The following is a 14,215-nucleotide window of genomic DNA, read 5'->3' on the forward strand; positions in this document are numbered from 1 at the left end:
CGGGTACAATTCTTTAGTTTTGCATTTGTACACTAGCATAAATGTCCTGAACTATATATAATTTATACAAACCACAGAATCAATTGTTCCTATGCAGTTTGATCATACTACTTTTAGTTAAAAGTAATTGGTATGTAACTTACATAATGGATAAATATATCTCTAATAGGAAACAAAAACACAGCACAAGCTTTTTGAACCACTTGCCACCCTCTCACAGTACATCTACTGTGAGTGGGTGGCCGCTGCAGGCTAGACAAAGTACATGTACGTTGCTGCCTGCTTCTGGGTTTATAGGGCACATATGCAAGCACCCGCTTCTGACCTGTGTCGTGATTGGACATAGCATAGTTTGTCAGCAAGTTTCAGCCATTGATTTCAGCTGAAACCTGCTGATCTGCTGTGTTACAAACACTCAGATCTTTCTGTAAGTAGAACGATCTGGCTGCTTCTTCTCCCTGAAAAGCAGGGAAAAAACAGCCAGATCTGTGAGTAAACGCAGCAAACATTACACTTGTTAGGCACACAGTTAACCCCTTCATTGCTCCTTGATGTTAACCCCTTCCCAGCCAGTGTCATTAGTACTGCGTACTGTTTTATCAATGATTGCTGTATTAGTGTCACTAGTGACGTCAGTGCCAGTTAGTGTCTGCCACACTATCACATTCTAAGTCGCTAATCACCGCCATTACAAGTATAGCGTCTATAGCTGCGTATATTCCAATATAGATATATATATATATATATATATATATACACACACACACAAATCATAGTTTGTAGATGCTATAACTTTCACCCAAACCAATTAATACAGTTATTGGATTTTCTTTTTACCAAAGACGTAGCAGAATACATGTTTTTTCTTTTTTTAATTTTTGTTTATATAATAGAAAATAAAAAACCCAGTGTGGATCAAATACCACCAAAAGAAAACTTTTTTGCCAGTTAAAGTAGCACAATGCTCAATAGTAAAAAATGCCCTGGTCATGAAGGGGTAAAACCTTCTGGAGGTAAAGTGGTTAATCAGAAGTGATTTTTTTGTTTAGATGCAAATTTTGTTATATTAGTAGGGCTTTTTTATTTAAAGCTGACCTTGCAGTAGAAAATCTGAGCATACCCCTATGTATTAGCTCTTTCCCATGTAAATGAAAGAGTATTTAAACGTTAAGAACAAAAATTATACATACAGTCAGGTCCATAAATATTGGGACATCAACACAATTCTAACATTTTTGGCTCTATACACCACCACAATGCATTTGAAATGAAACAAACAAGATGCGCTTTAACTGCAGACTGTCAGCCTTAATTTGAGGGTATTTACATCCAAATCAGGTGAACGGTGTAGGAATTACAACAGTTTGCATATGTGCCTCCCACTTGTTAAGGGACCAAAAGTAATGGGACAGAATAATAATCATAAATCAAACTTTCACTTTTTAATACTTGGTTGCAAATCCTTTGCAGTCAATTACAGCCTGAAGTCTGGAATGCATAGACATCACCAGACGCTGAGTTTCATCCCTGGTGATGCTCTGCCAGGCCTCTACTGCAACTGTCTTCAGTTCCTGCTTGTTCTTGGGACATTTTCCCTTCAGTTTTGTCTTCAGCAAGTGAAATGCATGCTCAATCGGATTCAGGTCAGGTGATTGACTTGGCCATTACATAACATTCCACTTCTTTCCCTTAAAAAACTCTTTGGTTGCTTTTGCAGTATGCTTTGGGTCATTGTCCATCTGCACTGTGAAGCGGCGCCCAATGAGTTCTGAAGCATTTGGCTGAATATTAGCAGATAATATTGCCCGAAACACTTCGGAATTCATCCTGCTGCTTTTGTCAGCAGTCACATCATCAATAAATAAAAGAGAACCAGTTACATTGGCAGCCATACATGCCCACGCCATGATACTACCACCACCATGCTTCACTGATGAGGTGGTATGCTTAGGATCATGAGCAGTTCCTTTCCTTCTCCATACTCTTCTCTTCCCATCACTCTGGTACAAGTTGATCTTGTTCTCATCTGTCCATAGGATGTTGTTCCAGAACTTTGAAGGCTTTTTTAGATGTCGTTTGGCAAACTCTAACCTGGCCTTCCAGTTTTTGAGGCTCACCAATGGTTTACATCTTGTGGTGAACCCTCTGTATTCACTCTGGTGAAGTCTTCTCTTGATTGTTGACTTTGACACACATACACCTACCTCCTGGAGAGTGTTCTTGATCTGGCCAACTGGTGTGAAGGGTGTTTTCTTCACCAGGGAAAGAATTCTTCGGTCATCCACCACAGTTGTTTTCCATTGTCTTCCGGGTCTTTTGGTGTTGCTGAGCTCACCGGTGCATTCCTTCTTTTTAAGAATGTTTCAAACAGTTGTTTTGGCCACGCCTAATGTTTTTGCTATCTCTCTGATGGGTTTGTTTTGTTTTTTCAGCCTAATGATGGTTTGCTTCACTGATAGTGACAGCTCTTTGGATCTCATCTTGAGAGCTGACAGAAACAGATTCCAAATACAAATAGCACACTTGAAATGAACTCTGGACCTTTTATCTGCTCATTGTAATTGGGATAATGAGGGAATAACACACACCTGGCCATGGAACAGCTGAGAAGCCAATTGTCCCATTACTTTTGGTCCCTTATCAAGTGGGAGGCACATATGCAAACTGTTGTAATTCCTACACCGTTCACCTGATTTGGATGTAAATACCCTCAAATTAAAGCTGACAGTCTGCAGTTAAAGCACATCTTGTTTGTTTCATTTCAAATCCATTGTGGTGGTATATAGAGCCAATAATGTTAGAATTGTGTCGATGTCCCAATATTTATGGACTTGACTGTATTTTGGCTTACCAGTAAAACTGTAGGGAATGCATTTTTTTTTTTTTATTTGACTTGTAGGTGATTCGATATTGTTTGTGAAGTTAAATTTCACCACTTTCACTAGGTTCTGTGGCATATTTTTTAGCAAAGTGAACAACCTATTCACCGTTATTAAATTACTGCAATGGAGTCAACCTAGGGCAGGAAGTTTCTTAGGACTACAGAACTACTCTACAGAGCCCTCAAAAGAGAACACAGGCATTGTTTGAGAATTCAGTGCAATTTTGTTAGCTTGCTATTTGCGCTTTACTACACTTTAATGCAACGCATACGTTGTAGATGTGAAGCCCCTGTAGGTATTCTTATCCATGTAAGCAGGCGTGGCTACATATGTTTAGCTGCACAAAACAGACTGGAACTATGTGTAATTAAAATAAGTTGTTTTTTTTAGCACAGCAAGCGACAAAATCATAAAACACTACAATCATATACGTATAAGTAAAAGCAAACATGTGTAATAAGTGAAACCTATTGAAAGATAACCTTATCTAACTAACTATATACAGTTGGGGGAGAGATCTGGTAAGGTTGAGTCAGGTGGGAGGTTTGCAGGAGAACATGTGAAATGGGTTAGGAAGGGGGCCAGTACGGGGATCAGGTACAAGGAGAGCAATTAGAAGCAGCAGGATCAGGGTAACATTTGTAAACAGTAGGAACAAGATGAAAGGTTGATGGCAGCTGGGTCAGGGTGGCAGGTACAAGATATACTGAATCAGGATAACAGGTGTAAAGTCTGGGTCAGGTGCAGGAATATAAACACAGAGACACTGTGAAAACCCAGAAAAGGGGCTAAATACCCTTCCAGCAGTCCGCATAAGGTGGAGATTAATTGCTGGGTACTGAAAGACACCTGCTGGTAGACATCGGGACTACACCCTTCAGGTTGGGAAACCACAGCGCGACCAGCAGGTGATCCAGTTCCTAACAGTGCCTTTTCATCAGACTGGTTCTGGCTCTCAGTCTGTTCTCCCACAACAGACAGAACGTCTCCCCTAAAACACACATGTCTTTCACAGCAGTTGAAAAATCTACAATGTGGTCTTTTACATAAATCACCACAGCCTGGGCATCACTTTGCCCACCATCATCCCTGAGGTGCTTTTCAGCCATCAGTCAAATAACCAATTACAGCAAATAATCAGAAGACCACCTTTTTGTAATCAAAGCACTATTATTGCAGAGATGTCTAGTGTTTAATTTTCTTACATGAGACATGTTGTTCTTAAACCTAAATAATAGTAATTATGTACTGCATGATATAAGAATTTTTGGTTTTCACTTACTGTATGTGCCAATTGGTTGCAACACAATGACAAAATGGTTACTGTAAGAGACATAGACTGACCAATATCCATTACAGAATAATCTGAGAATTTGTCATTACAACTAATCATTCATTTTGTCTTTATTCTGTTAAAAATAAATAATTTTATTGTGAACAAATGTTGAGTGAAATAAAGAAAAACAATGCAATAAAAAGTCATCAAGAGACTGACTATTGTTGTAGGAATGAGTATATCTCCACTGTGAATTTTACATTTGTTAATCTTTGGAATACCCATTAACCATCTGACAGCTATAGTAGTGTTATTAAGGAGAAGTCCCCTCTTCAGCTAGATCTCCCCTCAGGTATATGGCAGTAAACAGGACAAGTAGAAAGCATGAATCTCCCTACAGGGGGCACAGAGAGTAATATAAATCCCACCGGTGTTTTAATCCCTCCCCACGCTATCCAAAACAAAAACAAATGCCTTTAGTTATAGTTTAGGTAACAGTGATATAAAAACACATAAAAATATCTTAATGATACTTACTTTTGGCAGAACTGTCCCTTCCTTGCAATGAACACCTCCAATAAATACCATGTTAGGCATTATAGGTCTCGGATACTCAAAAACAAAATCATATCTCAAGAGCCATACAGAGCTTCTACTTAGAAGTTGCACAGGAGTGATTTCTCTTTTAAGGATCTCTGATCCCAACTGCACATATTGTTCATACATTGGTCCACAATAATTTGGCTCAAGCATATTGACCATAATGTTTTTCACACGTTCCATAAAGGTCATCCTGTCTCCATTCTTACTGAACAATCTGGGTACATAGGAACGTGGAGTTTCACCATGTGCACTTACATAGTCATAACAGCAGGGCAACCCCCTTAAGAAATTCACAGAGGGCAGGTCAAGATGTTCTGCTAGTATCACTCCGCACAGTAAAAATGGATCAGTAAGGACAGCATCAAACTTTTCTTCCCGAAGTTCACGTATTAGGTCTTCATTGAGTAACATTCTTTCACACATGTTGTAGAACATCTTAAATATAACCATCATGCTGCTGCGCATTGCAAAAGCAGTCCCAGGAAAATAATTGGGAGCAGTAAAGTGTTCACTGGCCATTTTCTGAAACTTTCCCTTAATCTCTTCATTGGTGTATGGGACAGGGAATGTCTTTATATTGTATAGTTCAGATCTTCTCATTAACAGGCTGCTTTCTGGCATGACCACCACAACATGATGGCCATTTTGACCCAGCTTTGCTACCAGGGGCAGCATGCTGAGCCAGTGACTGCCATCCATAGGAACAACAAGCAGCCTACTCCCATCACCTTGACTAAGAGCACCCAAAAAGAACAATAGGACAGCAAGGCTGCGTGGCAACATAACTATAGATGATCAAACGCAAAATGCTCTTTTAATAGGTCATGTTGGTAGCCTTGATAGCTTCCCTTTATCTTGTGGAGGAACTTGGAATTTTGTCAGGAAAAGTTGCTGGTTAACCTGCTGTTTAGTTTGTGACTTGTCAGTATTTAGATCCAAAATATCAAAAGCTAATCAAGTATAGGTCTAGGGATGGAAATTTTGAAACTAACCTACAGTCTTGCATGATGCAGAAATATTTGGGTATTAAACCCCAAATCAAAAATGTACTATATTGCAGCTTACCAATCCTTTACCACTGCAAGTCTGGACACTTTCATCTCCTTCTAGTCTAGGTCAACTTTCAGCTTTCAGCCCTGTCACTCTTTGAGTGACAATTACTCAGTCAGTGCAACACTGTACCCATATGAAATTTTTACAATTATTTGAGACAGATAAAGCTTTATTTTGGTGGTATTTAATCACCACTGGGTTTTTTTTTTTTTTTATATATAAATTAAAAATACCAAACATTTCGAAAAAAAATAGAGTTTTTCTTAGTCTCTGTTATAAAATTTTGCAAATAATCTTTCTTCATAAATTTAGGCCGAAATGTATTCTGCTACCTTTCTTTGATGATAAAGCATTATCTGAAAGGTGCCCATGCTGAGCGGCTGACCTCCACTCTGCATGGGACCCGAAAACTAGTGGAGATCATTTGAGTATCGGGGTCTGTCAGTGACTTCCAGCTTCCGGAGGCATTGGCCAGATATGATTTATACATAGTTATATTTGTCCAAGCTGGACCAATGTGACTGTGTAAAATTATACCATATCTGGAATTCATCTGCATTAATTTTCTTTTTTTTAGCATGTATTCCTTTTATTTTCACCTGGTGATCCTGCTAGTAACACACTCCCTGAACTAGGGTGTCTCCACACCACTGGTGGTGTTAGATGCAACCTTTTTGGATAAAGGCTTTATGTAAATGAAAATAACCTGATCATTGTAGGCAACCCCAGGGGCAGACTGGCCATTTGGAAACTCGGGCACCGCCCAAGGGCCTGGGGTTAGTAGGGGGCCCCATGAGATGCCCCTGGTACCTTTTTCATAGGCTTTTTTGAGTTTGGGCAAGGACACAGGGGCCCCATGATCCCCTATTGCCCGGGGGGCCCCATGAGTTGTCAGTCCGCCCCTGGGCAACCCTATCAGTGTAAATGGTTTGTCTCAAATTTTTTAAATGCAACCTTTGCTGGACAACTTTGTTAAAGAAAATTGAAAAATAACAGACCTACAGACTGAATCACCAGGTGAAAATAACAGAAAGACGTCTAAAATAGAAATCAAATGCAACCACCACATCTAATTGTTTAGCTGCAATATATTATATTTTTCTTTTGGGTTTAAAGTTACTCAATGCTTGTTCTACCTCACTATTGAATGCCCAACAAAAGGAATTAACAAGACATAAAGTGTAAGTATAGCTTTAACTGAAAAAAAAAAAACATAACTATGGCCAAAATCAAAATTGACTTACAAGGTATGTTACAGTCTGTCAGCAGTAATACGACAGCAGTCTTGGTCCTGATAGGATACTGAAATGACAAGGTTAGCCTCTTTTGCATCTCCAGCCCAGACCTCTCTGAATGTGGAACAGATGGTACTGAGGGACAGGAGGAACACAAGTGCCGTCTGGTGTAGATGATAGACCTTGCAGCAGGAGATGCTGGCTCAGAAGGTCTGGCAGGACATCAGGTCAGGAACAGAAGCTGAAGAGGATGGTCCAACTGAGGTTAAAGGGGCTCTCCGAATGCACTTTAGGTTCTGGAAATGAGGCTTGTTAGAGCTCCCAGCAGACATGAGACAGGAACATACTGCAATGACTGCAGATGATGTAGATAAAAGCCAGGGCAGGCACCCTGAAGCAATGTGCATTTGAGCAAGGAGGGGGATATTGGGCTCTTCTGGGCTAGGCTCTGTGGGCGGGATCACTTGCCCTGCACATGGGGTAGCTTTGCTGTACTGCACTCACCAATACCCGGGGACAAGCAGAGACCACTTCTCAGGAAAGTCAACCTTAAGACAGTCCTCCAGTTTAGAGATGGGCTTTAGTGATAAAACTCAGCATAACTGTTTAACAAGCAAGAGTCCTTTCCTTAACTGATCCTAACTGTGGCTGCCCAGCACACCTGCTTGAGTCCATAAGTGGTAAGAATGGCAGGAGTCCACAAAGACAGTGTCCCAATGAGTGGATGTTCCTCAGAGCAGACTACAAGTTCCAGCTTGCCTTTTTACAAGATTCCGTTATGAAGTTCCCCAACCCGAGTTTGGTGGAAAACTCCCTGAAGGCTCACCTGCAGCTCATTGACGATCCCTCAAGACACTGTGTAATAGCTGGAGATTACATGCTATGTCTTGTTTGTGCCTTCTTCCCATGCATCAGCTCTTCCAGTGCAGAGCCCTTCCCCCCTTTTATTTAAAGCACAGGGAGAAAGGAAGAGCCCAAAAAGAGCGGGAAAATGCATCCCTTCCCCCTGGCTAGGGCAATCAACTTGTTATAGTAGGAAACCTGTAGGATAGCTGTAACTATATAAAAAAATGAAGATAGTGAGCGCTCCTAAAAGGCAGCTGCTAAAGCACCAAAAGGTACCAATCTAAAACCTTTGAAATAAACAATAAATATAATAAGAGGTGTAGCGCTAGAGATGATATTATTTGTGCGATTTCAAGCCCAAAAAACCTAGGGGGTGTGCTAAAATGTCCTCTGGTAGAGTTCAGACATAGGTACATAAATAAAACAAAAATGAGAATTGAATTCCAAGGTGATATAAACAACAGCAGACAAGCTTGTGACGCCAACCAGTAGCTAAAGTGCGCACTCATCGGAAGCGCATGAGAAAAGCGCATGTGATATAAACCGTCAAGGTATCTGTAGATGGGCAGTTCACTCCGGTGAACTTATCCTCTATGGTGTGGTCATCAAGCTGTAATAGGTAGTCTGCTGAATTCAGAGGTCCCCAGATAGTTTGACCCTTTGTGAATTAATGGCATGATGAAATAACAACCAGAATCTCCAAGTGCCTTTAAAAGGGCGTAAAAAGGCAAAACGCGTTTGCACTTGAACCGATCTGCATACAAGTGCTGGATATGTGACCCCAATGGAGACAAGTCCTGAGAGAAGAGCAGGAAGCACATAACTCAGACGAAAGGAGCAGAGGAGCTGTGGAGCACTGACTGGGAGGAAGAATTAAAGGCACTTAGAGATTCTGGTTGTTATTTCATATATCACCTTGGGATTGAATTCTCATTTTTGTTTTATTTATGTACCTATGTCTGAACTCTACCAGAGGACATTTTAGCACACCCGATAGGATTTTTGGGCTTGAAATCGCACAAATAATATCATCTCTAGCGCTACGCCTCTTATTATATTTATAGCTGTAACTTAAAAAGTGTTAGCTGATGTTGACTTTACATTTTTAGTCACTAATGTACACTCTACTCCATCCATTCCAAGTACATAACCAAAACCTTCTCCACTGGTTGATAATGCTGCTGTCCAAGAGTGGCTACATTGCTCCTTCACAGATACATTGGAGGAGTGCAGGTAGTCACCTTAAGAACAGAAGGTATGTTACTAATCATTCACCAGGTGAAAATAAAGGAATAAATGAGTGTAAAAAAATAAAATGAATGCAGCCACCACATCTACTTATTGGTTTGCTTTAATTCCTGTCATACATAATTAAATAAAGTTCAATTCACACTTGTAATGCACACAAAGCACACCTAGATTCAAGCAAGCATACACATGTATGGTGCCTCTTATATTTAGACAATATTTGCTTATCCTGGAATTCAGCTGTAATTCCTGTTATACATATTAAAAATACTTATTTTATATTTTTAGATTTTATTTTACACGTATGTTGAGAATACCCTTATTCCATGAAAGTACATCTGATTGCAGGTTTTTATTGCTAACAAAAGAAAAACATCCTCTGTGTTACCAAAAACTAACTACTAAGTAAAAACAAATTCTGTGCAAATATTAATACATAAAATCTGGTTGCAGCAGCTAGTGTCATGTGTTCCCACATCAACTGAAAGTCTTTAATGTGAAAAACAGTGCAATCAATAATCAAACATAAATAAAATGCATGGGATCAGACCAAATAATAACTCTCTTGTGTCCCATAAATATAAAGGTACACCATAAGCATATACTGTATATAAACAAACTATATATATTTTAAGTGTCCAAAATATTTAACTCAAAAAAGTCCCAAAATGTCTCCTTCTGTCACGTCATCTCATCTGAACATTATCAATTTAGGTGACATCGGAAGTCGGCCATCTTGGTTCTATTCTTACCTGTTATTCCTCAAGACGTGCTCAAAACTGGTAATTCAGCTTCGGTTGATCCATTCAACTACATGCCTAGTCACGGCATCTCCTTTTCTATTTAAAGTATAACTAAAGGCACAATTTTTTGTTTGTTTTGGATAGAGTAGAGATGGATTAGAACCACGTCAGGTCTTTATTGCTGTCTGCGCCCCAATTAGGGAGATTCGCCCTCTCAATTTGTCCTATTTGTTTTACATTATCATTGAAAGTGAAAGCAAAAGAAAACCCAAAATTTAGGGTTGTCCCCAGAAAATAAATGGATTGTGAATTTTCCAATAGGGACACTAGTTCTGGTGACCTGAGGGGCCCCAAGGAATTCCCTTAATTTGCAGGGATTTTCACTCACTTCCTGTTTTGGCTATGGGACAGGAAGTTAAGTTAAATCTTCCCAGTGGGATACAGATGGCAAAAAATAAACTGACAAAGGTTATAACCCTCCCTTACTCTATCTAAAATGGGGAAAAAATGTTGTCTGTAGTTCTACTAACCTGGGCTCATTCCCTCAGCCATTGCCTGAGCAACAGCTAGTGTTCGTAGCCCCAGGCCCCCTGTGTTTCTATGAGTTTCCTAGGGTCTCTGACTTTCCAAGATCCTGAGTGACCCCAAAAATCTGAATTTCCCAGTGTCCCCAACATTTTGAGAGATTCTAAGTGACCCCAAGATTCCAAGTGTTTGTGTAATAGCCTCGCCTATGCTCCCAGTGACTTTGCAAATTTCTTCCAGAGCCCTCCTGTATGATCTTCTTATCCCCAGTGTTCCCAGTATCATCCAGGCTATCCCCAGTGATGCTCTGTGTTTTCCTGCCTTCAACCTGTATCCTTGCACCTGTTGTATCCTCTGAGCATTCAAGAGTATTCCTCCGTGATCCCCTGTGAGTTTCAGCCTGCCATTCATTTCCAGGACCTGTGTACTCTTAACCTGCAGCCCTTTTCAATGTATCCCTGTATACTCCTAGTCTGCTTCCTGCTCTGTCAACATCCTCTTCTGCCTGCTTTTAGTGATTCATGTACGTCTTGTTCACTACCACCCATTCCCAGTGTCTCTGTGTGTCATGCCAACTTTGGCTATACTACCTACTGACTTGTAATTCCAGCCTCTCAGTGCTGTTACCTTTAAATCAGCCAATTGTCCCCAGTAGCTGTCTGCTCTGGTGAATCAGAGGACTGCAACCTGACAATCATCTGTAAGTAAAACCCATCACGATCATCTTTGAAGGTGAGCGCGAACGCTAGGCGATGAAGGATCGCCCGTTTGTCTGTGGTCATTGATTTTTCACGGCTTTGTGCTGAAGATGCACTGTTCTGTCTCTCCAATCTAAGCATTGAAAGTGTGATCTCTGTAACTTACAGTTGTGATGAGATAGCAATAACGCCAATCTTATTTGAATAAAACAGGCAGTGACTCGATCCAGACGACACCTTGTAAATCTTGTTAAGTTTATTCCAGAAACTGAGAGAATCTTACAACAATGAACATCGGATAGGTCAAAAGATCATAATGTGATCTACTCCATGAGACATGAAGCTTGAAGCTGAGGTGTATTACTGGAACACGAGCAAAGGGGTAGAGCTATCTATACAGCATGAGCTAAACCAAAGGAAGGGGAGGAGAAAAGACAAAATACAAAGAACACTTAAAGGCATATGACAGTCATGTGAAACATGACACTCCCCATCGAAATCTATGATTTGTATTATAACAAACTTTAGTCCAAGTCCAATATAAGTAATGAAGATTCTTTCCAGGAACATCTGCAAAACAAGAGGGAAAGGAAGAGCAAAGGAAAACAATGCAAACATTTACCATAATACTTGCAAATGTTGGTCTCGAAAGTCCAGGCTGAGACACAGAAATCAGAGGGGAAGGCAGCAACATGCACCATTCCTTCTTACCTCCCTTTAAATCAAGTTGATGACTTGTCTTCCTCTTTGGGCAAAAGAAGTACTAGTTCCTTTATAGGCCTGAAGTAAAGGTGTGCAGAACGTTCTTTCATTACTTTAACTTCTACCTTGCGTACATTGCCATCGTTACTTGGCATAGTCTTTTTAATATGATCCATGGGCCAATGGTTACGATGGGAATCTATCTCCTTCAAAAGAACTATGTCTCCCACTTGTAGATAGGGTTTGCTAGTTTGCCATTTATTACAACTTTGAAGGTTAGAAAGGTACTCCATCTTCCAGCGGTTCCAAAACACATTAGCAAGATGTTGAACCCGTCGTCTTTAATGCTTGTAAATGTTAGGGTAATCAAGTTCCTCTGTGGGAATAGTGGCTACCCCAATTTTTTGGGTAAGAAGAGTGGCTGGAATGAGCAACACTGAGGACTTTGGATCTGAGGACACAGGGACCAATGGCCTTGTATCAATTATAGCAGACACCTCTGCAAGAATTGTGACTAAAATTTCATGAGTACATTGAGCAGTTTTCTGGTCCAGTAGCACAGAGTCCAGGATCTTTCTTGCAACTCCAATCATGCGTTCCACTCTGTTGCCGACATACACGTAGAACTGACTTGTGCGATTGTGTATATATCCTAGCACTATTTTGCTGTCTGTATAAAAGTCAAAGGAGTCTATATCAACATCTGTTTCAAGTTCTATAAGCTCAGCAATTTCCACAGCTAACACAGCTACACAAAATGCAAGCCTTGGAATAGTATGTGCAGGTTTTGGTGTGAGCTTGGTCTTGCCCATGATAAATCCTACACCCACTTCACCGCTGGGATCTGTAGCTCGAAGATAAGCCACCACAGTAATGGCTTTGTTGGATGCATCGCAGAAGACATGAATCTCTCTTCAGGTGGCATTCTTTAAGGATGCTTGGCTGTAAGAGCGTGGTATCTGGAGTAGTTCTAATGCTTTTAGAGACTGTTTCCAGGATTCCCACCTTTGTTGTTTCTCCTTGGGTAAAGGGGTATCCCAGTCTGAGCTTTCTGAAGTAAGTTGTCTCAGCAGTATCTTACCCTGAATGGTGAAAGGTGTAATGAAACCTAAGGGATCATAAATGTTGTTCACTGTAGACAAAACTCCTCACTTTGTGAAGGGTTTGTCACAGGCTGATGCTTGAAATGTGAAAGTGTCTTGTTTAACATTCCAAAGCAATCCAAGACTGTGTTGTGTAACAGAAAGTTCAGATCCTAGTTGGAATTTCTTCACACTGACAGCATTGTCATCAGAAGGAAAGGCTCTCATGACCTTGTCACTGTTAGAGATGATTTTGTGAAGTCTGAGGTTTGCAGTGGCAAGCATGTTCTGGGTTCTAGTAAGAAGGTCAGTAGCGTCTTCTTCCTTGGGCAGAGATTTGAGTCTGTCGTCTACATAGAAATTTCTTTCGACGAACTGTCTTGCATCAGATCCAAATTCTTTCTCACCCTCTTGAGCTGTTTTCTTCAGTCCATAAATTGCTACTGCAGGAGAAGGACTGTTACCGAAAACATGTAACTTCATCTCGTAGTCTGTGACTTCACCATTGACATCATTATTGCGGTACCAATGGAACTTGAGGAAGTTTCTGTAGTCTTCACGGACAATGAATCGGTGGAACATCTGCTGAATGTCAGCCATAACAGCAATTGGCTCTTGTCTGAAGCAAAACTGTTGTTCAGATTAGACCCAGTGAGAAGATTGTCATTGAGGGAGACGCCTTCACGATGAGCACTTGATTTAAAGACCACCCCAATCTGATCAGGCTTGCGAGGATGGTAGACACCAAAGCATGGTAGGTACCAACATTCTTCTCCTTCCGTAAGAGGAAGTGCAGGCTCAGCATGATCTCTCTCAAACACCTTCTGCGTAATGTCCACAAAGTGCTTTTTCATCTTAGGTTTCAGGTTCAAACTGCGAATTAAAGAAACAAACCGTGATTCTGCATGTACCCTGTTGTTTGGTAGTCTCTTACTTGTAGTACAAAATGGTAGAGGTGCTACCCAACTGTTGGAATCATCTTGGTAGAACTCTTTACTCATGGTTTTCAAGAATTCTTTGTCTATGGTGACTGCCAACTCATTGTCTTTAGTGGTTACCTCGAACACATGTTGCCGATGTTGTCGTCCCAGAGATTAAGAGCTTTCTTAATGTCTTGTATGATGTGCCGTTGTGCACTTTTTTCAAACAGTCTTTCTTTCACGATATATTTATGTGGTCGTTGTGCAGAACAAGTTGTTCACTATTTGACAGGACATGTGTTTTAAAGGAAGAGACTGAGTAGGACCTTCTGTTCTTGTCTAGGCAGACATTGCTTATGATGACCCATCCTAGATCCAGACACTGAGCATATGGTGCATTGT

General features: G+C 40.5%; 1 protein-coding gene across 1 annotated transcript; it reads right to left on the bottom strand.

Annotated features, from left to right (window-relative positions):
- Positions 1 to 365: 365 nt before the first annotated feature.
- On the bottom strand, positions 366 to 5,544 carry LOC149449497 (UDP-glucuronosyltransferase 1A6-like). Its single transcript, XM_089693149.1, has 2 exons — positions 4,696 to 5,544; positions 366 to 458 (listed from the first exon to the last, which is right to left on the bottom strand). The coding sequence occupies exons 1-2, from the start codon at positions 5,542 to 5,544 to the stop codon at positions 366 to 368; spliced, it is 942 nt and encodes a 313-aa protein (XP_089549275.1).
- Positions 5,545 to 14,215: the final 8,671 nt, after the last annotated feature.

Source organism: Staurois parvus, unplaced genomic scaffold (assembly GCF_062004578.1).
Source record: "Staurois parvus isolate SC_StPar_1 unplaced genomic scaffold, SC_StPar_1.0 ptg000616l, whole genome shotgun sequence".
Classification (NCBI taxonomy): Eukaryota; Metazoa; Chordata; class Amphibia; order Anura; family Ranidae; genus Staurois; species Staurois parvus.